Source organism: Macrobrachium nipponense, chromosome 33, assembly GCF_015104395.2.
Source record: "Macrobrachium nipponense isolate FS-2020 chromosome 33, ASM1510439v2, whole genome shotgun sequence".
NCBI classification, from domain to species: Eukaryota; Metazoa; Arthropoda; class Malacostraca; order Decapoda; family Palaemonidae; genus Macrobrachium; species Macrobrachium nipponense.
The window spans coordinates 60,538,179-60,565,835 of record NC_087219.1 but is presented as its reverse complement, the minus strand read 5'-3'; the positions used below and the strand labels follow the sequence as shown (position 1 = coordinate 60,565,835).

Here is a 27,657-nt window from a genome sequence, read left to right as displayed (position 1 = left end):
AGACAAACTGGGTCGAGAGTGCCAGTGCCCCCGCAGTCCCGTTCCCGTTGGCTACAACGCAAAGGCATGCGTCACCATGTAGTGTCAATAACAGTCTAACCTGCCGTCTGGTTGTGCACTAGCATAGTTAACGTAATAATTACAAGTAAAGGCCACCTGTGTAGCTAAGAAGAATACACCTGTGTTTAACGTTCCCTCGATTATTATTTTTGCATGACCTCCATTACATGCACGTAAACTTATCTCTCTCCTGTTTTTCCCTACATATCCCGAACCCACAAATGACCGAGATCAGGTATTTATAATAATATATATATATATATATATATATATATATATATATATATATATATATATATATATATATATATGTATATGACTGGTAAAAATGTTCTGTTAACCAGATTTCCATGTAATAAGAGGAGACCATAGAAACACCAAAGTATAGGGAGAAAAATACTATATTTCAAATACTGCTGTCTCCCTCTTCAGGTAGTAGATAAATAAGGAAAGTTACAGAATAGGTGGTATATACACCTGGAGGTCCATCCACAGGTAAGCCAATTTAGATCACCCCTGCTGATAATCTTCCTTTAATCTTCCTAAGCGTTAGTTGAATGAAATCTTTGTCGATGGCATCTGAATCCCACGCTCCTTTTGAGATGTTCATTATCTGCCCTGCTTCTGTTTAATGAAGGCCGATTCCATCATATGACTCTTGTACTGGCAGTTGCTTCTATAAATTATATGTGACAAATTCCAGTTTATTCTATGGTTATGTTTATTTATATGGTTGAAAATAGCTGAGTTCTGTTGTCCATACCTAACTGACCGTTTATGTTGTATTAATCTCTGGAGAAGTGACTTTCCTGTAAATCCAATGTAAGATTGGTCACAGTCCAGGCATGGGATTTCGTAAACATCTGTGTCCTTGGGGGATGTCTTTTGTTGGACGTTAATCAGGGATTTGGCTAAGGTTGCATTTAGGTACTTACCCAAACACCTTAGCCAAATATAGTATTTTTCTCTATATTTTTTTGTTTCTATAGGCTCCTTTTATTAAATAAATATATATATATTATATATATATGTATATATATATATATATATATATATATATATATAATATTTATGTATAATTATCATAAATATATATATACACACACACACACACACACACACACACACATATATATATATATATATATATATATATATATATATATATATATATATATATATATATATATATATATATGTATATATATATGTATATATATATATATATCATATATATATATATACATATATATATATATATATATATATATATATATATATATATATATATATATATATATATATATATATATATATATATATATATATATATATACATACATACATACATACATACACACACACACACACACACACATATATATATATATATATATATATATATATATATATATATATATATATATATATATATATATATATATATATGCCATTCTAGAGGGCTTGATATATATATATATATATATATATATATATATATATATTATATATATATATATATATATATATATATATATATATATGCCATTCTAGAGGGCTTGCAAGAATCCCCAAGCCAGGAACTCACAGGACGCCATGGGTGTCAACGGTCATTCTCTCTCAGGTTGAAAAGAGCGTCACCTCCCCCCAGCATCCCCCCAATAGTTCATTGGGTCTTAGCATCCCCTATATTGGCACCCATTGGTCTATAGGCCTAAGGAGAGGTGCCGGAGCCAATCACTTACAGGAGGGAATATATCGGTGGTTTGTGGGGTACTGGAGGAAAGAGAGAGAATGCCAAGGTACCCCCTTCGGGTTGGTAGTTAGGCGTCGGTCAAGCAATGGGGTGGACGTGTAGTTCCCCCTCGTTGCCCTCTGCCGGTTTCCTCGCTCGGTCTCAATCTCGCTGGTACTGTAGATATTAAGTTCAATTTCACTCAGGCCCTTATGTAACTTTATAAGAATATAAGACCGGTGTTAAATTAATCACTGAGCGTTTGATTTCTGCATGACCCACAGTAACTTAAGAGACCCACGCGACCCAGGTCGGGGTCATAATTTTGGTGTCAGGTGCGGGGTACGCTACAAAGCGCTAATTAACAGTAAATATAGAGATCTGTGGGTCTTGCGAGGTGCCGATTCAGTGACTAATTGTTCAGTGTCTTTATGATCTGAAAATACGCGACGGAGCAGGCATATGAAACAATAACACAAAAGGACCGACATCGAAGTGATACGCTACAGCAAAATTAGGCCTGCCTTCGCGTAATTAGTGCCTAAGTAATGAGCAGAAGATAGCGAAGGAAGTCGGTGTGCGATATTGCAATACCGAGCATGAGACATCGTGAAACTGGCGAATACATGCACACGCATAAAAAGGTCAACAGAGTAGAAAACTGTATGCAGTGTATAAGCAAGGGAAAGACAGAAAGGACGAGTGTTGTATTACTAGAGAGAAGATTTGCCACGATAGCAAGTGGAAAGAGGCGATCGTCAGCACAGTGATTAGCAGTGCCTTCGCTGACCATCGGCGATGCTCAGAAACGGATCAAAGATGGCTGACGGCAATGGATGCCCGCCAAGGGGAAAGATGAGTGCCTGGATTCAGCTAACAGAGTGAGACTGTTGGAGTAACAGAGTGAGACTGTTGGAGTAGGGAACTCCCCCTACAGGACAGCACAGCCCCCTCAAGAGCGGGAATGAGTCGGAAGGAGATGTTGGGCACTTTCCTCCTTCCCCTAGCCCCTCTAGCAGTTGATGGGACGGTATCCACCTTCAGGATGGATGGGGGAGTGTGAGCTGTAAGCTTCGGTCTGGTATAGGCCAAGCTGTTAAAGTTAGAATTGTAGGTTAAGAACAGCTGACAGACGTCGATGGCGGCTAACGACAGCAAGGGAGTGTAGCAAGACACTCCTCCCCTCCCCTCAAGAGGAAGGGGAAGGCGACTGGAGAGAGGAAGGAGGGTTGGCTGGGATCTTCCCTGGCGACAAGGGAGACGAGGAAAGTAGGTACGGATCAGCGTGAATAATTGTCAGTGAGGATCTTTGTGAAGAATTTGAAGTCTGGGTGTGAAAATTTGGGCAACCCGCATTGAAACACAAGTTTTTTTTATTCACTGTAGTTTAAACTTTTTTTGGGTGAATATTATATAATCAAAAGGCTTTGTGATTAGTTTATTGTCTGTATGTGCGATTAGAGTGTGTCCTTTTGATTTGAATTTTTAGGTTATTCAGGTAATTTGTCTGAGGAATTTTGTTCTTGTCAGGAATAACGTAAACTATCAATTAGTGATTTGTCGATTTCTTTTTTCTAATCAGATTTGTGTTAACTGAACCCTCTTGTGATTTATCTGTGAATGCAGTATAAGTAATTTAATTACAAATTGTTCTTATTAGAGTTAATGAGTAGTAAGCAGCTCACTGATATTGCTTGCCTAACATTTTGTGGAAACCGTTGATGTTTTTTGTTTTTATTTTGTTCATTTTTGGTGGCAGTTTCAAGTCCACCTCGAGGGTAGAAACACCAAACCTTCCCCCCCCCACCCCCCCACCCCTCAGAGCCTCTCCTCAATAGCCAAAGTGGTTGTCAGAGAGCAACACCAATAGTGTGTAATGTTAAATTTATTGTTATTATTATTAGTTACCTGGGTGTTGACCTATTTGAGATTCTCGTACTTGAACTAGAATGTTATTCTTTTCAAGTACTAATGATGCGAGTCTATTTAAGACCACTGGTAAATGCCCGGGTGAGGTAAAAAAAAAAAAATAAATAAATAAATAAAATTAAATTAAATAAAATAATAATAATTTTAGTTAAGTAATAACACCGAAGATAATGCCATTACCAAGGACAATGCCTATCCATTGCCCTCGATCGAAGAGCTTTTGCTTAAAGTAAAGGAGAGTAAATTTTTCGCCACATTGGATCTCAAGTCAGGCTACCCTTGATGATGAAAGTAGAGAAAACGGCCTTTATAGCGAGTAATCAGCTATAAGAATATAATTTCCTTCCCTTCAGGTTAACAAATGCTCCGGATCATTGTACTTGGTGCTACTGTAGAGGAGCTTAAATCTAACCTGATACAAGTTTTGGAAGCATTAAGGCGTCATGGGATGAAAATACATTTAGAAAAATGTAAGTTTTTCCAGGCCGAAGTAGAATTTTTGGGGCACCTATTAACTTCTGAAGGCCTTAAGCCTTGTGCCGATAAGTTGTAGCAATTAACGAATTTCCACGACCAAAACATGCGACGGATGTAGCCAGCTTCCTCGGACTCGCGGGTTACTGTCGAAAGTTCGTTAGGAACTTCGGACAGGTGGCGAGACCGTTAGACGCATTAAGGAAGCAACCTGATATCCAATGGGGTGAGAAAGAGGAAGAAGCTTTTCAGAAATTAAAAGATGTCCTAATGAGTGACGAACTCTTGGCTTATCCAAGGTTCGATTGCCCTTTTTTAGTGACTACAGACGCAAGTGATATTGCGATAGGAGGAGTAATCTCCCAGATTGACGATGAAGGTAATGAAAGGCCAGTTTGTTTTGCATCACGCACATTAAAAGGGGCAGAGAAAAATTATAGTACCTTTGATCGAGAGGCTCTGGCAGTCTTAGGTTGCTGGAGAGACACCGTTATTTTTTTTTTTTTTTTTGTGACACAAAATAAAGATTTTCACAGATCATCAACCATTAACGTATATGCTGAAGAAGAGTGAGATTACAAATCGCCAAGCTCGATGGATTGAATATATCCCAGGAAAAGTAATTGGGTGGCGGATGCTCTTTTCAGGAACATCATGAGAGTAACAACTCGTACTGTAGGGCACTTGGAAGAACAAAAAAAGAAACCTCGTTACGTTGGTGGCACAGGCACTGCAGGCAAAGCGCCAGCAATGTTGCTACCGTACCGAACAATGACAGTCAATCAAACGTAGGCACGACGCGCAGAAAACGGGAATCTCGCAAGCACTCTCCAGTGAATGGGAGTGGCCGAGACGGTAGCTGGTTGAATGCAGGTGGAACTCCGTCCGGGGGATTCCAGAATAAATGCCCGGAGAATGAAAGTGTGGTTGATTTTTGTGGTTGGAGTGTGCGAGAGTTGGTTGAAAGTCAGGGTCTGAAGCCTGAATTAGCCAGATCAAGGCTTGTGTGAAAGGTGAGAACAACGAGTTCCTGAGTTTTGTGCATTTGTCAAGAGACGTGTTCTTCATTGAGGAAGACGTCTTGTTATGTAAATATGTAAAAGGGCCGCTGATATCCGAGCCCAAGCCGTTCTTCCTCGAGCCTTAGTAGAGAAAGCTACACACATGATTCATGTTAGCCCTTAAGCTGGACATGTAGGCATCGAAAAATCTCTTAGACGAGCCACGAGCGTGTCGCCTTAGAGTACCTTCCGACTGTATAATAATCATATAATCATATAATTAGTAGCGTAATATTAGCAACAGGGCCCTGTGTAACTATTAAGGAAAATACACGTGTTAATTTTATCTTACGCGTTTCATTGTACTGGTAGAACCCTTGTATGATCGAAAATCAGGTCATATATGAATAACTTGATCACGAAGTATATAAAACGTGATGCTATGTATAAATAAAGGTTTTTTGCCACAAAGGAAAAAATGAAAAAGCGAGATAGCCAAGTACTTTCGGTCCTGTTCGGACCCATTACTGAGGCAAACTGATTTTGACTATGTTGTCCTCTGTAAAATCAGTTTGCCTCAGTAAAGGGTCCGAACAGGACCGAAAGTACTTGGCTATTTTGCTTTTTCATTTTTTCCTTCGTGGCAAAAAACCTTTATATATATATAGCTATATATGATATATATATATATAGATATATATAGTAATCTATATGTAGTGGAGTATCGAATAACATAGTATAGTAGATATGTACTATATTATATGATATAGATTATTATATATTAATTGATATATATATAGTATATATATATATATAGTATAGTATGATAGCATTGGCATTTAAGTATATATGTAAGTATATTCTATATTATAGATAATATATATATATATATATATATCGATATATAATAATTATATATATAGTATATACTATTAGTATATCTAATTATATATATATATATACTGATATAGTAATATATATTATTATATAGAGTTATATATAGTTATATATACTATATGTACAATATAATATGCCATATATAGTATTATTATATAATATTAATATATATCATGAATATAGTTATTAAGATACTATATGATTATATATATATATATATGCTATATAGTATATATAGATATATATATAATATTAGTATATAGATATATATATAGATATATTTACTATAATATAATATAAGATAGTATTAGAGTATATTATATATATATGATAGATATATATATAATATATATAGATATATATAATTTAGCATAAATATTATATTTCTATTTATTTAATTATATATGGGTGCTAATATATATAGTATAATATTATGTATAATATGTATATATAGTAATATATAGTTTATATATATTCTATATCTATATATATATAATATATATAAGATATATATATTTAGATTTATTTATAGATATTTAATTTTGTGTTATATATGTGTATTAATATATATATAATATATATATATATATTATATTATATGTATCTATGTATATAATATGTATGTATGTCTATATATATATATTAACTTATATATATAACCTGGTAAAAATGTTCTCTTACAACAGAATTCCATCTAATAAAAGGAGCCCATAAAAATGCCAAAATATACAGAGAAAATACTATATTTCAAAGACTGCTGTCTCTCTCTTCAGGTAGATGAATGAGAAAAGTTACAGAAAAGGTGGTATTTAATCCAAGAGATCCTTCCACAGGTAAGCCAATTTAGGTCACTCCAACTCATAATCCTTCTTCAATTCTTATAAGCATTGGTTAATTAAAAACTTTATCAATGACATCTGTATTCCAGGCACCCTTTGAGATGCTCATCACCTGTCTCTGTTTAATCAAGGCCGATTCTATCGCCTGACTGTTGCACCGACAGTTGCTGTTATAAATTATGCGTGACAAATTCTAGTTTAATCTGTGGTTATGTTCATTTATATGGTTGAAAATAGCTGAGTTCTGTTGTCCATACCTAACTGACTGTTTATGTTGTATTAATTTCTGGGGAAGTGATTTTCCTGTAAAACCGATGTGAGATTGGTCACCGTCCAAAGCATGGGATTTTGTAAACCCCTGTCTCCTTGGAGGATGTCTTTTGTTGGACATTAATCAGGGATTTGGCTAAGGTGTTTGGGTAAGTAAATGCCAAAGAGTTTACTGTGTAGTATTTTTGTTGAATGTGGCCAATTTATGAGTCTGATCACCTCAGTTAATGGCGTTTCACTGTACGTCCTGATTTCTGGGTTCCAAGGTTCGCGCCCGGGATCTGACGGAATTGTCATCAACTAAAAATTCCCCTTCAATTAACATTATGAAAAATATATGAATTCTGAGGTAGAGCGAATTAGATATTGAAGGACATTTGTAGCTTAATGTGTATATATGAATACAATGATGTGATCAGACTCATAAATTGGCTATGTTCGACAAAAGCACTACACAGTTGTCAAGGTCAAGGAGGATTGATGTTGACTCCAAAACAACAAATCCTTGAGCACGACAGGGATTTGTAGGTTCGTGCCTGGGAGCCGGCGAAATTATCATCAACTAAAAATTTCCCTTCAGTTAACATATATGAAAATATATTCATTCTGAGGAAGAGCGAATTAGATGTTAAAGGACAATTGTAGCTTAATGGGCATATATGAATGACAGTGATGTGATTAGACTCATATATATATATATATATATATATATATATATATATATATATATATATATATATTCAAGATTTTAAGCTAGAACATAGGAAAAATAAAGCCTTTTACCCAAGTTTAATGCATCTGTCTTATATACAAGTTGCTCCTTCCACTTGGGAAGAACCCATTCTCTCCATTCTCTCTTTTCTCTTGAAAAAACTATCTCTTCTCCCATTGGTGCTTAGAATTACCTCCTGCAGAGCCAACACTTCAAAAGGCCTGGAACCCAGCTGCCCAGTCTCAGAAGAACACCAGACCTAGGACAGGTCAGATCCCTTGCCCCTGACCAGACGCCGCCTTCTCTCCCCTCTCCCCCCACCCCCCCCCCCCCGTCCCCCCTTGACCTACTTTCCCATGCTTTGGGAAGTCCCAAGTATATTTTTAAGTTCCATAGTGCTAGAGACATCTAGGAGAGGACTACCAGCTTCAAATTCCAGGTACTGTACAGGAACTTCCATTTCAGCCAGGGAATTGTTTTTACCTTTGCATTTCATTTCCTTTTCCAAGGCGATTTGTGCAGTTCTCATTCTCCCATCAGGGCTCAATTCTGTAATTATTCCCCTGTGATACTAGTAATATCCCCTTAGTGAATTTAAGCCACGAAATAGATTTCTTTGTGTAAATTTCCCAGTCATTTCATTCCCCCCGTGAGTGGCCTTTTTGATTGAAAGAAAGTAGTGAGTAACGTTCGACCTCGTGTGCCCCCCTGCCTTATTCCTGTGTCCTCTATTTGCAGACAAATACTGTGCCTAGCTGTGGTAGAAATTGGAAATCCTTGAAGCTTGCAATCTTGATCCGTTGCGCAAATTTCTAAACGTTGTGATTGAATTGCTTCAGCCAGTTCGGGTGGATTGAAAGCAGTCCCCCCCCCCCTTGTGTTCCTGGACCCCTGTAAATTCATGTAAATACAGTGCTTTTAAAACTAGAGTCCATCTTTTATGTAAATTCCTCCCTCCTCAGTAAAATCGGCCTTATGCCTGAGTAGTTTAGTTGTTTTTTCTTGTTCTGACCCCTCGTCCTCCAGTCAAGGCCAAATTTTTCAGTGTTAATTGTATTTCCTGGGAGTGATCGAGGGTGAATTTAGAATAATGGCGACCCTCCTAGTCTTGTGTAGCGATTGTTAAGCTAAAATCACGAGAGAAATGAATCTAAAGTTAATATTTTTATGAGGAAGCTAAAGCAAGGTTTCCAAATTCTCCACAACAGGAATAAGGTAAATTTGATTATATTTTCTAGTATTTGTGTAGAACTAGGTATTCTAGTTAGGGATATATAAAATCTGACTGCCTTTATAGCGATAAGAAACAGACCACGTGTAGGCTGATAGACCACAGCTCGAGAGAGAAATTTTAATGTTATGTGCCACTGCATAAAGAATAGAGGTTAGGGAGTAAGTTTCAAAACAAAAATAAGTACCATATTTCGTGAATTGCTACTTAATCGCGAATCCTGCATTGTAAAGATATTTCGTGTGTGTGTGTTTTTTTTATGTGAAACAACGCGCGCTAGCTCTCTCCCCCCTCTTTCTCTTTCTCTCTCTCTCTCTCTCTCTCTCTTTCGCTGGCGAATCTCGCAGGTCTAAACGGGGTAGGACCTTTAATTTCTCTGGCCACGTGGCTCGAAACCTATCCACGGCCCTATCCATTAACAAAGGAATAGATGAGTCAATAAGTAAAAAAAGGAAAAACAAGGTGTTAGCGTAAAACATTCTTAACGTTAGGATAAGCAAAAGCAAAGGTAAACGTTTCTTTCCGTTATTTTCTGTGCAGAGAGAAATAAAATAAGGGCAAATACTTCGCATGTCGAACAAGGGCATATTTTACCCTTAGCGTAGTACCAACACGGCCTTGAAAACAGTTTTGATTCATACATTTCTGTCTAGACGACCCGTGTGTGGCTTAATTCTGCAGGGTTTTAAATTCGCAGACAGGAGGGTCTTAGGTTCGCGAGAGCAAGGGAAAAGAGACGGGGTTTGTGCGGAGAGATTTTTATCCTGGTTTTTCCTCTCCCCTTTTAATGTATATGAACCAGCGTTACAATTCTGAGCAAAGCTAGGTTTAAGGGTGAGATAGACCAGGGATTTTACGTTGGTAGAAAAAATGGAAAATATACTTCTATCAACTTCCCGTCTCCATCCTCGAGACGATATACATAAATAAACAAAACAAAAGGGAGATCCCATATACATTTTTTATTATCAGCTGTATTTGCCGCGTTTTCACGTTGAGTTTCCGTGAATTTCGTGACCAGATTTTCTTTTTCCCTTTGTACCTTACAAACCCGTACTGGCGTTGAAGTTTCCGCCTTTACAACATATATTTGTCAAGTTTTACGTTGAATTTCCGTGAATTTTGTGACCAGATTTTTTTCCCCTCTCATTAACAAAGCCGTAATTGCGTTGAGGTTCAGCATCTACGACATTTATTTCTCACATCCTCACAATGAGTTTCCGTGAATTTCGTGACCAGATTTTTAAAATTTTTTCCTTTTTACCTCACAAACCCATACTGGCATTGAATTTCCGCCTTTACGACATCCATTTGCTACCTTTTCACATGAGGATTCCGTGAATTTCGTGACCAGGTTCTTTCGTTTTATTTTAAAAATTTATAACCAAATCCATTATCGGCGTTGAGTTCTCTGCTGAACTGCAAATTACAGAGCTTCTACGGCGTGAGGGTTCTGCCGTGCTACGCACCAGTAGTAACTATTTGCAGGGATTTACGGTCACCTTGCCAAGTCTGCGTCGAGCATTTCCGCATACCTCTGGTGACATTTGCTGTTTTGCAACTGCTTTCCACCCTATTATTCTCAGGCTAGTCTACTAGAGTATAACGACTGAGGAGATGGCCAGTAACGCAGCAATGGAGGAGGCTAAGGCCTTTACAGAAGCTGGAAAAGCCCTGGGGCTGGAGGGCACAAAGCTGATCTATGGGGTTAATGATAAGCTGAAGGAAGCAGCCCAAGAGAGAGCGGCTGAAAGAGAAGCACAGGAAAGAAGAGAAGCAGCTGAAAGAGAATTTCAAGCAGCTGAAAGGGAGACAGAGAGAGCACATGAACTGGCTATGGCAGTCCAGAGTGCCACTCTGGCACCCCCGAGTCCCACGCCTCCTGCACCCTCTCACCTCCACAGCATGGGCGGCCTCATTAGGGCTTGGGACGATAACGAACCCGACACCTGGCTCGATCATGTCGAGCAGGTGTTCAGGAACTTCAATCCAACCCTTCAGGAAGTGGCCCTTCTCCTTGGCAAGCATCTCACTAGTAAAGGGCGGACTGCATTCGAGGCCCTTCCCCTGAATGACCTACATCTCGCCCTCGTCCGAGAGGCAATCCTTGGGGCTTACGAATTGATCCCAGACCGGTGGAGGCAGAAATGGAGGACTATGCCCAAGGAGGCTAACCAGACGTGGACAGAGTGGGCGGCCAATAAGACACCGGCACTCCTTAGGTGGACAAAGGCCTCCAACGCAACATATGTTGAGGAGGTCTTAGAACTCTTTCAATTAGAGGACTTTCTTGCCTACGCCCGCCCTGATCTTGCCACCCACTTGGTGGACAAGACTACTATGACTCTTTTGGAGTGCTGTAAATGGGCAGACGCCTATGACACCCACCATCCATTGCAGAGTTCCTTAAAAAAGAAAATACGTCCTGCTCTCCCCATCACTCCTGCTGCCACCTATCACCCTACCCAGCTCCCCAATAACCTTCCTGGGAAACTTGTGTGTGGGCATTGCAACAAACCAGGAAACACCACGGAGCAGTGCCTCTCAAAAGTAGATCCTCCTCAGCAAGCTGCTGCCACTCCTCCAAATGGACTACCCAATCATTATAATAGCAAAACCAACAGCTATTGAAACAGAAACAACAGGTCCAGGCCTAATTTTAGCAAAAGTTTCTGTGACACATGCAGAGTGCATGGGCACACTGCTGCCTGGGCAGGATGCCCCAAAAAAGCTCCTGTTTCTGCCATTGCTATGGCTGTGACAAATTCATCTACTCTAGGCCCCCCTGCTCAGGGCCCCATATTTGTCGCACCTCCCAGAGGTCGCTTTCCTGCACACCAGGTCCGAGCTTTCGACGACCCTGGTGCGCAAGTCTGCATCATCCGAGAGGACAGAATTCCTTAAGGAGCTAAGGTTGATAGGCACCAGTTCATAACAATAGAGAGCCTCAACCATGTCAAGATGTTCCTACTTACTGTTTGGTTGAGAGTCACACGACCTCGCTGTTCGAAGATATGTACCATGGCAGTAGCAACCTATATACCAGGAGGTTATGATGTCCTGCTAGGACAAGATTTTAAGTCTCCTCCTAACTTTATACCGTTTCAGGGCCCCCGCCCTCATATAGCTCCAGACCCGTTCCACGGGCCTCCAAGGACTACCTCTGCACAGCCAGTGCCACTTGAAGGTGCCAGGCAGTGCCAGGCTCCATCTCTCATGGATGTTGAGCCACGTTTGAGTCCTTCCACTAAGTCAGGAACGGCCTTAGTGCCAGTGCCAAGGCCAGACTCTAGTCTTCCTCCTGGAGCTATAAGTCCCGGTCGCTCTCCCTCCGCTGGCTTGGCTCAACTACCCATGCCGGCAGTCAAGGAAGAGCTAATTCCAATAGGAATCCTCCAAGACACCCATGACCATAGTGGACACTCCACCAATGGTGCGGCCTCGCTGGCCGCCCCAGAGTCAGTCCTCTCCATGGGTAAGCCCATCCCGAATACAATTACCTCATCCAATCCCCCTCTGTCAGCAGCTAACCGGTCCCGAAGTAATAACTCTGCTATGACCGAAGAACTCAGGGAACCGAGCCACGCAGCATTAGGCACGGGGACGAGTGCCAAGGCCCCAGTTGTCGCAGCAGCTGGAGCGGAATACCCCTTCGGAATCTTCAAAGGGCTTGGATCATCCAAGCCCCCCCCCCCCCCCCCCGCCTCCATGGCATCGTCAAACCGACCTCGGAGAGGTCTAAGGAAGAAGGGAAAAGGGCGTCGAGGTTTTCCGAAACCTTACGAGAGCCTATATCCTCTCTGCACTAGTGCTCTTATAGAGAATTCTGTCCCTCTCCATCCAGAAGAGAGTGCCAGACTCAGCTACTTCTACTTCCTTCTGACCCTTTGGTAACTTTCCTTTTTCCTTTTTGTACTGTCTGTATCTTATCTTCCTTGGTTTCCTTTCTTCATATTTAGTGCCTTGAGGCATTTATTGTATATTGTATGCTCTGCTTAGGCAGAGCCAAACTGCCAGCTACCCTGGCCTTGTATAAATTAGTACTTCTTTATGAACTAGGCACTAATGTTGTAAAAGAGCCACAACCAGCACCGTGCCCTATTCTAGGCAACTAGAATTCCATTTAACTTGGGAAAATTTTAGCCAGCAAACATTGCTATAGCTTAGAGATAATTTCAAAGCCTGGCTCGTTTATACATTGGTTGATTAGCTCTTTGATTTGGTGTTATTACCTAGTCTTTATATTTTGTGAGATTGCCATTGTCTTTGATAGAATTTACATTCTTTTTTTTTTGTGTACTATCTTATTCAATCCCTACGAAGAATTACTCCATTAATTTTCCCCTTGTTAGTGCATTAATGTTAGCGCTGATGTAATTAATACTGTTAGGCGTCGTCTGGTTATGAGACAAAGTTACTTAACAAAACCATAGGGCCATTAACACACCTGAATGCGTCATATCGCTCCATCAGGGTAAACAGATAGTATGGTTCCCTGGAACAATTTAGATAGTAGTATTATATAGTATGTAATTTACCCGTAGGTTTAAGTCCATATATAACCAATTATTGATATTCATTGTTATTCTCAGTGTGACGTTATATTTTAGGAGTATACTTTATTGGAATATAGCAAGTTAATATTTAGTCAAGTCACACTTCATTTTGCTTAATTCTCTGCCTGTCGAGTAAGACTTAATGAATATTATAATCGGCAGAGTTTGAATATTGCTTAATTATAAGTCCACTCAAGGGAGAATGGAAGGCTCAGTAATCTATATTGTAATTGGTCCTTGTTTCTAGCTTGTCTTGTCCATTCCAATCCATCCAGGGTTGAAATGTCCTCTAGAATGGGGAGGTGTTCAAGATTTTAAGCTAGAACCAAGGAAAAATAAAGTCTTTTGCCCAAGTTTAATGCATCTGTGTATTATATACAAGTTGCCCCTTCCACTTGGGAAGAACCCATTCTCTCCATTCTCTCTTTTCTCTTGAAAAAGCTCTCTTCTCCCAGTGGTGCTTAGAATTACCCCCTGCAGAGCCAACACTTCAAAAGGCCTGTAACCCAGCAGCCCAATCTCAGAAGAACATCAGACCTAGGACAGGTCAGATCCCTTGCCCCTGACCAGACGCCGCCTTCTCTCCCCTCCCCCCCGGGCCTGCTTTCTCGTACTTTGGGAAGTCCCAAGTATATTTTTAAGGTCCATAGTGCCGGAGACATCTAGGAGAAGACTACCAGCCTCAAATTCCAGGTACTGTGCAGGAAGTTCCATTTCAGCCAGGGAATTGTTTTTACCTTTGTATTTCATTTCCTTTTCCAAGGCAACTTGTGCAGTCCTCCTTCTCCCCATCTGGGCTCAAATCTGTAATTACTCCCCTGTGATACTAGTAACATCCCCCTAGTGAATTTAAGCCACAAAATAGATTTCTTTGTGTAAATTTCCCAGTCATTTCATTCCCCCCATGAGTGGCCTTTTTGATTGAAAGAAAGTAGTGAGTAACGTTCGCCCGCGTGTGCCCCCCTGCCTTATGCCTCTGTCCTCTATTTGCAGACAAACGCTGTGCCTAGCTGTGGTAGAAATTGGAAATCCTTGAAGCTTGCAATCTTGATCCGTTGCACAAATTTTTAAGCACCGTGACTGAATTGCTCCAGCCACGTGTTCGGGTGGATCGAAAGCGGTCCCCCCCACCCCCTATGTTCCTGGACCCCTGTAAATTCATGTAAATATAGTGCTTTTAAAACTAGAGTCCAGCTTTTATGTAAATTCCTCCCTCCTCAGTAAAATCGGCCTTATGCCTGAGTAGTTTAGTTATTTTTTCTTGTTCTGACCCCTCGTCCTCCAGTCAAGGCCAAATTTTTCAGTGTTAATTGTATTTCCTGGGAGTGATCGAGGGTGAATTTAGAATAATATATATATATATATATATATATATATATATATATATATATTTATTTATTTATATATACATATATATATATGTATATATATATATATATTATATATTATATATAATATATATATATATATATATATATTATATATATATATTATATATTATATATATAATATATATTGTTCAGGATTTTAAGCCAGAACCAAGGAAAGTTAAGACCTCTTTATAACTAGACTCATTCATCCTTGCCTATATGCAAGTTACCCCTGTGAACTGAAAGCCTCCATTCTCTCGAAAAAATCGTCTTTGCTCCCATTGGCTGTCCTGGATTTACTTCTCTACAGGGGACCTTGGAAGGGCGGGGCCTACCCAGGCGAGATTTTAAAAGAGCAGGGCTACAGCAGCTCACTATCAGAACCTTCAGAACTTCCTCAGAACTGCTCAGAAGCAGGTCTTCCTCAGACTTTCTCAGGCCCTGCAGACTCCAGTTCACCCTTTTCTGCTCCCCTGCCTCCTCTGGGGGTATCCCACAACTATTCATATACCTTCATAGTGCACAGAAATATCAGCAAATAAGAAGACTACCAAGCCCAGGATTTCCAGTTACTGTGAGATGTAAATTTAGTGCAGCCAGGGAATTGTTTTGCCTCTCGTCTGTATTTCATTTCCATTTTACCAAGGCGACTTTCCCCCCTTTCTTGTTCTGCTTCTCACTTCCCCCAATTTTGGTTCAGTGCTGTGAGTAATTCCCTTATGATGCTAGTAAACATCCCCTAGTTAATTCAAGCAATGTAATAGTCATTTCTTTGTAAACTCCCAGTTATTTCATGCCCCTTGGAGTGGGTTGTTAATTTTTATGCTAAGAGCAAGTAGTGTAACATTCCCCATGAGTTCCTTGCCTTAGTACTGATGCTAGAATGCAATCTATTTGCAGACAAACACTGCACCTGATTGTGGAAGAAATTAGGAACCCTTTGGAATAAGGCTTACCTTGAAATAACCCGTTTGCGCAAAATTCTGATCTACGTGTCAGGTCCATTTCCCAGCCACTGGTTTCCGGTGGATCGACAATCAACCACCTTATTAGTTCCTGGACCTATGTAACTAAATGTAAATATAGTTCATTTAAAACTAAAGTCCAGAGCTTCTGTAGATTCCTCCTGTTTTCAGTAATCTATATATATATATATATATATATATATATATATATATATATATATATATATATATATATATATATATATATATATATATATATATATATAGACGAAAGCGCTTGGATTCCTGACTATCATTTCCCGTGGTATTCGCTTATTTATGAAGTCACGTGCATCTACTGTGATTTTTTAAGAATATATATATACACTATATATACACATCACTTTCATTTTGTCAAAAGAGACTTATCGACTCATGTAAGTAGTTAATTGTGAATTTGAAAATTCCATGACGTCTCGAGATGATGTAAAATGTTTTCATCTTGAACCTGTATGGTAAGAGGCCCCATACGCGAATACACTGTCTAACCCTAATCAAGGTAATCAGGACCCTGTATTTGATGTATTAAGAATGCAGAAGTTAACCCTAAGTTTACTGAAGAAGCTCCAGATGAGTCCTTTGATCACTTTGAAAAAGTGGCTTCAGTTATATGGTTATGGCCTGGAGATAAATGGTCAGTTTTACTACAGAATGTCTTGATTGGTAAAGGGAGAAGTGCTTATTTAGCCTTAACAGCTGATCAGTATAAGGCTACAAGGGGCTCAAACACTATTTGTTACAAGTATACCAAGATGACCCCTGAGTACTACAATGAAAGATTCAGAAATTTAAGAAAGGATGAAAAGGTAACTTTCTTGGATTATGCTTATAAAATATGAAGGTGTTTTAAATGATGGTTGAAAGCAGCTAACATTACAACTTTTAAAGAGTTAGAGTTAGTGGTTTTGTAGCAATATTTTAGAGGTATTCTTGAACATATAAGAGCCTATTTGAGAGAGAGAGGTTAAAAAACTTAACAAATCTGCTACACTGAGTGAAGACTACAATATAATTAGTAGGAGACACAATTACAGTGTCAAGTACCAGAATCTACCACGCACAGGTCTTAAGCCTCATCTAGGTTTCGGGGGCAATTTTATAAATGGGAAATCTACAAGTAATAATACTCCTCAGCAAGCTAAAGTGAAATCCTCATCTAATTTTGCAAGATGGTTGCGAAAGCCTAATGTTGTTTGCTTCAAGTGTGGAAGAACAGAACACTTCAGTCAGGAGTGTTATTGGAATTATCAGCAATCAAAGCCTGTTGGTCAAAGAGTAAGAGGTGACCAGGTGAAACAGACTTAAGAACAATGTGGGGAAGAATCAGACTACAGGGAAGACTGAAAGTAAACAAGCTGAGTGTTTAGCAACCAGTGGAAATGTAACTTCAAGCAGTGAGTGGCTGAGCAGTTTGGAGGCCTTTAAGCCATATATCTATGAGGGTACCCTGGCAACTCAAGAAGAGAGTGTGCAGGTACCAGTCAAGATTTTATGAGATACAGGGAGTAACCATAGTGTGGTGTTATATGGTGCTCACCCATTGTTAGAGAAGAATCTTGCAGGAGATTCAGTTATTTTGAAGGGTATAGGAAGAGAGGAAGTAATTCCTATATGCCGCTTACACCTGTCCTGTGACTTGGCGACCGGGAATGTTGATTTTGCTGTGAAGGACTCACTGGCTGTAGAAGGTGTACATTATTCTGTTGGGAAATGAAGTTAGTGGTGTGCCATTTGCTCCTTGTCCTATAGTGACAGACAAACCATTGAGTATTAGTCCTATGGTAGAGTTAGAGAATAACCCCCACCTATTCCCTAGTAGTGTAACTACCAGGAGTATGAGGAAGATTACGCCTATTGGTGAAGAAACTGAGGATTTGCATGCCAAAGAAGGATCAAGTGAAGGATCTTTGAACTTAGAAGAATTGTTCCAGGGGAGTGATGCTTCCCATGGAGCTAACCAAGATGGGATTTCCCAAGAAGATGAAGAAGAATCTGTTGTTCCTGAAGAGACTATGAGTAGTCGGTGTGTTCCTGAAAATAGTAATGAAACTGCAATGGCTGAGTTAGCAGATAGTGAAAGTTCAACCCTTGAAGTTGGGCAGGTGACAAGAGAAAAGCTAATGGACTTGCAGAAGGAGGATGCATCGTTAGCTGATTTGTTCTTCAGAGTTGTTGATGGAGAAGAGATGCAACAAACCCCTACCTGTTATTATCTGATACAAGGTTTGCTGATGAAGAAGCAAAGACCTTCAGATATACCAGGAAATGCTGAATGGGGCGAATATCATCAGATTTTGATTCCATATCCATTGAGGAAGCAAGTGGTAGCAGTAGCTCATGAATCTGAACATATGGGAATCAGAAAGACTGGAGATCATGAAATATTTTTTTTGGCCTGGACTTCATGAGGATGTTAACGGGTTCTGTTGGGAGTGTGGAAAATTGGGAAGAAAATCAAGAGGAAATCCAAGGAGAGTATGTGGAGAACTTAGGGAAAAGGTTGGAAAGGATGAGAAAATTCTCTTAAGAAAATCTGAAGATGAGTCAAGAAAAAATGAAAATGAAATATAACAAGAAGACTAAGCTAAGAAGTTTTAGTGTTGGTCAACTAGTGTTATTGTTTCTGCCAGTCAAGAGATTTCCCCTTACCAATAAATTTCAAGGTCCTTTATAAGACAATTAAGAAGTTAAGTGATAGAACTTATGTGATTGAAACACCAGAAAGAAGAAAACGACAAAGGAAGATACATGTGAACTTCTTGAAACCTTATTTCTCAGAAACTAGAACTGAAACTGTGTCAGTAACACAGACATCTTCATCCACAGAAGACGATGATGGCTATGAATTGGGACCTGAAAGCAAGATGAACAATTCTTCAATTTTGGAAAAATTTGAGGATAAACTGAAACATCTGAATGTTGAACAAGGTGAGGAATTGAGTGAAGTGATTAGAAGCTAAGCAGAAATTTTTGCAGATGTACCGAGACATACTAATCTGACCAAACATGAAATCAAGATCCAAGAAGATAGTAAATCATTCAAGGAAAGAGCTTATCACCTATCACCGTATTATCGAGATGTTTTGAAGAAAGAAGTTGAGTATTTGCTGCAACATGGATTAGCAGAACTCAGTTCAAGTCACTACAGTTCTGTGTGTGTGTTAGTGAAGAAACCTGATGGCTCATTTAGGATGTGTACTGATTATGGGAAACTGAATTCCCTTAGTGTGGCTGACAATTATCCCTTGCCTCTCATAGATCAGTTTCTTGATAATATTGGGCAAGCCAAGTTTGTCTCCAAGATAGACTTGTTGAAAAGATATTATCAGATTCCCTGAGATGAGAATGCTAAGTTGCTGTCAGCTTTTATTACTCCCTTTGGATTGTATCAGTATACTGTTCTTCCATTTGGTCTGATGAATGCACCTGCAACATTTCAACCAGTGATGGATCAACTGCTAGGATCTATAGGAGGAGTAGGTGCATACCTTGATGACATAGTCATTTACTCTACAACATTGGAAGAACATCTGCAGATCCTGCAGATAGTTTTTAAGAAATTACAAGAGGCAGGACTAACAGTCAACCTAGAGAAGAGGAGTTTGGGAAGGCGAATGTTCAGTACCTTGGGTTTTAAGTTGGTAAAGGCCTTCCCGCTCCAGTGAATGCTAATGTATAAGGTTGCCTTAAGGCTACCCCACCTACTACTAGGAAACAGCTACAGAGATTTTTGGGCATGGCTGGATTCCAATGCTGTTTCTGTCCAAATTTCTCAGCCTTAGTAGCCCCCTTGACAGACTTAACTAGTCACAAAGCTAAGTTTGTTTGGACTCCAGAATGTCAAGAATCCTTTGGTAAGGTAAAAACCATCCTAACTTCAAGACCAGTGCTTCAAGCTCCAGACTTTAATAAGAAATTTGTGATACAAGTTGATGCCTCTGATTGTGGAATTGGAGCTATTCTACTTCAAGATAAAAATAACCTTCTACAGCCAGTGTGTTTTATGTCTTCGAAACTGAAAAAGCTTCAGAAAATTTACTCCACTTTTGAAAAGGAAACCCTAGTTTTAATTACAGCATTGAAAAAGTTTGAAGTGTATGTGAACAGACCAAGGAATGAAGAAGTTTTACTGTTGTCTGATCACAATCCCCTGTCATTTATATAGCAGATGAAAATCATAATCAAAGACTGACCAAGTGGTCTTTGTGCTTGCAACAATATAATTTAAAAGTTGAGCACATATCTGGTAAGAACAATGTAGTTACTGATTCTTTATCCCATTGTGAATCATTGGATTCAACCCTGGGATAACTAATCTACTGGGGGGAGGAATCTTATAATGTGAGTTTTGTAATGCAATTATGGTTTTGGTAATACAATTAATTCCCCTCAGAAGTTGTCTATCATGTTGTGAAATGTATATTTTTATGTTCAGATTCCCGTATTTAAAGATAACATGTTTAAGTAATGTATAATTCCTAGGTGAAATCTACATAAGGCAGAGAGAGAGAGAGAGAGAGAGAGAGAGAGAGAGAGAGAGAGAGAAAGGTAGCATAAGAAGTGCAAAGAGAGGTTGCTCTGTTAGAGCAAAAGATGTTGTTATCCAACCCTTTGAAAATAGATGACAGATGAGTTAAGCTAATTTTTTATCATCTACCTATCTTGTTTATTTTGCAGCTGAGAAGGAGGTTCCTATAGAAGGATGATATAAGAATCTCTGGATATTACATCAGATTATTCAGGAATCTTCCATACAACGATATCATTTTATGCTTACTTGCAGTAATTAAAGATTCTATTGCCTTATCTCTTTCAATTTGTCAAAAGAGGACTTGTCGACTCGTAAGTAGTTAATTGCGAATTGGAAAATTCCATGACATCACTGAGATGACGTAATGTTTTCGTCTTAAACTTGTATGCTCAAGAGGCCCCATACACGTATAGAAAGAACCTTTCATTCCACTCTGAGATTTTGTGTGTATGGGAGGCCAATGTCTCTCTCTCTCTCTCTCCTCTCTCTCTCTCTCTCTCTCTCTCTCTCTCTCTCATGAGTTTCGGTTCCATTACCGTAATGTAACTCATGTTTTTGTATGAATTGGTCACTCGATATTACTAGCTCTGTGTAATTTCTTAGTAACATATTAAGCATAGTGTTGTTATTTTTGCGTGGTGCCACAAAAGTGTTGAAGATGGTAACAGGCCTTTCTTTTTGAGTGAAACTGCAGTGACTGAAGGTATTATACTTTACAAATATTTTGAAGTGCACTGTAAGGTTTTGTTTACAGTGTTTGGATAAAATTATTACTTTGTATGCATTTTTCTTTTATTTTGTTCTTTTGACATGTCAATTTTGTGTGTTGAATGTTTGTACTGTCATTGCTTTTATTGCTTTTCATATTATTGTGTTTTTATATTCTCATTTTCTTTGATTAATTTTAATATTTCTTATTGTATAATCACGTTCCTGGGCCGGACCTACACCTGGCCCTTTGACCTTGCTGACGTACGGACCCCTCTTCTCTGGGGGCAGAATTCATCGCCCACCGTGGTGGACGTGGACCGCCAGTGCCTTCTCGATACCGAGACCTGCCTCTCCTGCCCACTCGCCAGAGGATCAAGGGTGCCCACCATCTGCTCCATCCTTTCCCACCACAGATACGCCTCCCTTTCCCAAGAGTTTCCGGACGTCTTCCACCCCGAGCTTTGCCAGGTGGCTGGGGCCATACCCAAGCATGGTGTCTTCCACCATATTGAGACCAAGGACCCCCTAACACTCACCAAGTTCTGCCACCTCCCGCCGAAGCTCTTCCAGGAAGCCAAGACCGCATTCAAAGAAATGGAGAAGATGGGGATCTGTAAAAAGGCAGCGAGTCCATGGGTGTCCCCCCTCCACATGGTGAAGAAGGCAAATGGTATGTGGAGGCCCTGCAGTAACTACCGGTGCCTGAACCTCATCACCAAACCCAACAGGTACCCCTTGCCTAACATGCAGGACCTCACTGGACCCCTCCACGGCGCCAAGGTCTTCTCCAAGATCGACTTATTAGAGTCGCATTTTCAAGTCTCCGTCCATCCCGATGACATTCCAAAGACGGCGATCATCACACCCTTTGGATCCTTCGTGTTCGCCTCTCCACCTTCAGCCTGCGGAATGCTGGGGCCACCTTTCAACGCCTCATGGACAGCATCCTCAGTGACTTACCCTTTTGCATCTGCAACGTGGACGTTATTTTTATCTTTTCCAGATCACTGGAGGAGCACCTGAACCACATCCAGACTGTCCGCAAGCGCCTACAGGAGAACGGACTTGTCGTCCATTTTGGCAAATGCACCTTCGGCACCAAGAAGGTGGATTTCCTCAACCACAAAATTACAGCAGTAGGAGTTCGTCCCATGGTGTCAAAGGTGGCCGCAGTGGAGAAGTTCCTGATGCCGACGACCGTCAAGGCCCTCCAAGAAGTCGTTGGATGGTGAATTATTACCGAAGGTTCGTCTTGGACATAGCCCGCACCATGTGCCCTATGACCGAGGTCCTGAAGGGCAAGCCTAAGAAGCTGACATGGGGAGAAGACCAGCAGCTCGCCTTCACCCGAACCAAGTCTTCCATCAGCGCGGCCACCACCCTGGCTCACCAGGACCCTGACACACCCCCACACTGCTAGCCTTCTTCAGCAAGAACCTCAAACCCGCTGAGCTCACTACAGCACATTCGACTGCAAGCTCCTTGCTGTCTTCTGGAGGGCATCCCCTTCACCATAAGGACGGATCACCAGCTGCTGGTCCACGCCTTCGTCAAAGCAGATGACGCCTGGTCTGCAAGGCAGCAATGTCATCTCGCGGCCATCTCCGAGTTCGGGTACTCCATCGAGTATGTCCCCAGCAGAAGAAATCCCGTAACCAACACCCTCTTGAGGGTCAAGATCAACTCTATTCACCTCGGCGTTGACTACAAAAACCTAGCGTGTGAACAAGCCTCCTACCCTGAAGTACCAGCCTACCAGACCGCCATCACCACCCTTCGCTGGGAAGACATCCCCTTCGGCCCCTCCAGGACGATGCTCCTTTGCGATACCAGCACAGGACGCCCTCGTCTCCTGATACCCGCCTCCCGCAGGAAACAGGTGTTTGACGTCATTCACGGCCTCTCGCACCTATTGCCCCGCACGACAACCAGGCTCCTGACGGAGAAGTTCATGTGGCACACGGCATCAGGAAGGACGCTCAAGAGTGGGCCAGAAACTGCTTTGCGTGCCAGATTAGCAAGACAGGAAGGCATACCGAATCGGGGAGAGGCTCTTTTCCCCAGCACTGGCAAAGATTTGGACACATCCATGTCGACATTGTCGGGCCTCTTCCTCCATCCGACAGTACCAGACAGTGATCGACCGGTCTACCAGGTGGCCTGAGGCCACCCCGATGTCAGAAGCCACTGCAGACGCTTGTGCCAAAGCCCTCCTGACCAGCTGGATCAGCCGCTTCAGAGTGCCCAATGACATCACAACGGACCAAGGACCTGCCTTTATGTCAGAGCTCTGGTCTTCCCTAGCACGCCTGATGGGGACCAAGCACCACACCATGACGTCCTACAATCCCGCAGCCAACGGCATGGTGGAAAGGGTCCACCGCTCCCTCAAGGCTTCCTTAATGGCACGCTGCCAGGGCCCCTATTGGAAAGCACAGCTTCCCTGGGTCCTCCTCGGTCTCCAAACCGCCCCAAGAGCCAACAGCAACTCTTCCCCAGCAGAGAAGGTGTACAGGGAGACCCTGACAGTGCCAGGCGAATTCTTCCCCGCTGACAGCGACGATCCTGATATTCCCCTGGCTAGGTTGCATGCAGCCGCCCAGAAATTCGTTCCCTGCCGAGAGACATACATCAACAGGACGAGGCAGTTCTGCCCTTGAGCCCTGAACTCCTGCAGGTTTGTCTTCGTGAGGAACTACGCCACCCGCTCACCCTTGTGGAGGCCCTATGGGGGCCCGCACCAAAGTGTCCGTCGGGAGGGGAAGGCATTCCTCGTGTCAATCGACGGCCGTTAGGACTAGGTCTAGATAGATCGCCTCAAGCCCACCAACATCCCTGACGAAACAACCCCGCTGAAGGCCCTCACAAAACCCAGACATGGCTGGTTCCTGACATCGCCCCTAAACATCGTCGAGGCCGCCCAAAGAAAGCAGTCGAACCCACCAGGCCCACTTCCAGGGGCGGCATCCTGCTTTCCGGCCCTCAAGACATCGAGGACACCCATACGCCCCTCAACCAAGGGAATCACGAACCCGAGGACTCCTTCAGCTCCCCTCAAGATTCCGTTAGTCATCTAACGATTCTATGTGATCATTGTCTTGTGGGGGGAGTATTTGTAAGGACGCCATTTGGGCAAATGTTCGCCCTTCCATTGTAAAAATCTCTATATCCATATGTCCTCTCTTTTATAACAGGGACTAAAATGTAGAGCATTTTACGCCCTTTCTTTTGATGTATATATGTCGGGGATCCGTTCCCTATGTAAAATTATTCATGTACTATTTTCGTCTGTGAAGAAACCCATTCACAGTAGGGGCTCTGTCCCTTTTTGCTTGTTTGTTCGTGGGTGCATGACGGACATTACGCTTCCGTCCGCACGCCGCCTTATGTACAGCTTCATTTGCCGAATAAAGTTAGTTCGCTCGCTCTCCTTGTATTGCTCAGACCTCACAAATTAATTCATGAATTAATTAAATTTTTGTTTCAAGTAATAATAGATTTCATTCAGATTGTGAATTTCACTTACAATTTTTGAATTTAGAAATAAATCTTTTTGTTCAAAATTTTTATGAGCGTATCATTTGCCACCAATATTAGTATTAATATTTTATTTAATTTTGTTTAGGTAAAAGCATAGATTGGTAATTGTGCTGTTTTCCTCAAGTGAATTAGAACCAGGGAAATACTTCGATTTAAAATAGTTGAAGGAGTGATGTCCTTTATTTAAGATTACCTCACACCTGTTTTAATGAACTTAGTCTGATTTTTACTTAATTATTAAGTCCTATAAGGGATCACTGTTACCTTTAGAGCATTCAATCGTTTGGTATTTGTGCTGAAGGCTCAGGTGTCTGGATGTTGTGAGGTAACTAGTAACCAGGTATTTGACCAAACCGTACACCAAGTATAAGTGGTAAGTGCTTGGCACTTCGTCACAGTATACACACACACACCCATATATATATATATATATATATATATATATATATATAATATATATCTATATATATATATATATATATATATATATATATATGCCAGTTAGCAACCATTGTTTGAGGCGTAACATCCTCACTATGTTTCAGCGTAGGAGAAAAGTAAGTGCATATTTAGAATCCTCGTGAAGAGTTGTCAGAAAAAAATTTTTCTTTTTTCTCTAAAACTAAGATTAAAAAGTTAGCATGGCCGGATATTCAGATCAAAACTGCAACCTTCTAAAAGACATCCAAATATCATTATTTTTCATTGCAGAAGAAAAGTAACAGCATATTTGGAATCCTCGTGAAAATTACTATCAGAATAATGTTTTCTATTTTCTCTACGAGTAATAATAAAGTTACAATGACCGGATCAAAACGGCACCCGATTAAAACTATCCCCTATAAAATCTACAAATAGGGTCCAAATTCGGTTTAGTTCGGTCCAGTAGTTTCGCCGCCCATAACGAACATATACATACACACATACGTACATACATACATACATAGTCTGACCTTCAGCATTATAGATAGATAGATGTGCGTATTTGTGTCTGTGTGTGTGTATACATAATATGTATATATTTAAATATAAATATATATATATATATATATATATATGTGTGTGTGTGTGTGGTTATGTATGTATAGAATATATATATATATATATATATATAATATATATATATATATTATATATAAATATATATATATATATATATTATATATATATACCAGTTAGCGACCATTGTTTGAAGCGTAACATCATCACTATGTTTCATCGTAGGAGAAAAGTAAGTGCATATTTAGAATCCTCGTGAAGAATTGTCAGAAAAATGTTTTCTTTTTTCTCTAAAACTAAGATTAAAAAGTTAGCATGGCCGGATATTCAGATCAAAACTGCAACCTTCTAAAAGCCATCCCCCAAATATTATTTTTCATTGCAGAAGAAAAGTAAGAGCATATTTGGAATCCTCGTGAAAATTTCTATCAGAATTATGTTTTCTATTTTCTCTACGAATAATAATAAAGTTACAATGACCGGATCAAAACGGCACCCGATTAAAACCATCCCCTAAAAAATCTACAAATAGGGTCCAAATTCGGTTTAGTTCGGTCCAGTAGTTTCGCCGCCCATAACGAACATACACATATACAAACATACACACATACGTACATACATACATACATAGTCTGACCTTCAGCATTATAGATAGATAGATGTGCGTGTTTGTGTCTGTGTGCGTGTGTATACATATATATACAAATATTAAATATTATATATATATATATATATATATATATATATATATATATATATGTATATTCATATATATATATATATGTATGTATGAATAGAAATATATATATATATAATTATATAGGTATTATCCCATCTATTATATATAGCTGTGTGTATGGTATAAGATTAGTACATATATATCTATTATAATCTCTCTGTCTACTTCTAGCTCTATATCTAATACTAATTATATATAGACTATCTATATATATATATCTATATATATATCATATATATATATATGTATGTATAGAATTATATATATATATATATAATATATAGTATATATAATATATATATATATATATATATATATATATATAAATATATATATATATATATATATATATATATATATATATATATATATATATATTATATATATATGAGAGAGAGAGGGGTTGATTAGTCTTCTCACCTCTTTCAATGACTGATGTTGGTGGTTGGCGCAGTCTTCCAAACACGGTTTGGCGCAAGTAAAACACCAGAAATTTTCTGGGACGAAAGAATTTCTTTTGTCGTTGTCTTCCTCGTTGTTCGAGGAACCTGGAACGTCAATGGCTCCTTCATCTGGTTGCTTCTTTAAGGATACCCTCTCCGCGGGCACTGGTGAAGCCAGGTTTTTCATATTACCACCCAGACGTTCCAGAATGCTTAAATGGGCGAGAACATTTCTGAAAGTGAAAATTATATATGTAGAGTGTACAGGTGAACCTATGTCATCATCAGCAGGATATACGTGGATTACTGTCAAATATTTGCATTTCCTGGTATAGCTAATGTGTGTCTGCGAGAAGAGGGGACTTCTCGATGAACCAGTAGTCCTCATGCTTTATCACTTCATTATATTTTAAATGATAAGTGTTTGAGTTCACTGATTAGAATTATATTTTAAATGATAAGTGTTTGAGTTCAACATTTTGACAGCAAACCTTCTGCCAATTACCTAAGCCTCAGGGATGATTTAAATAGCGCAAATTTCAGTGACATTAGGTTTCACTGATTAGAAGCAATTTGTTATACCTCATCCGCGAATCCTTGTCAGTAGTCTCTGTAG

At 39.9% G+C, this 27,657-nt stretch overlaps 1 protein-coding gene across 4 annotated transcripts in view; it reads right to left on the bottom strand.

Annotated features, from left to right (window-relative positions):
* LOC135203225 (uncharacterized) overlaps nucleotides 1–27,657 on the bottom strand; it is a 54,495-nt gene that overhangs the window by 18,605 nt on the left and 8,233 nt on the right. For all 4 annotated transcript variants that reach the window (XM_064232987.1, XM_064232985.1, XM_064232986.1 and 1 more), the window contains one exon: nucleotides 27,019–27,274. In XM_064232987.1, the coding sequence (XP_064089057.1) occupies nucleotides 27,019–27,274 (256 nt within the window). The remainder of the gene's footprint in view (nucleotides 1–27,018; nucleotides 27,275–27,657) is intronic.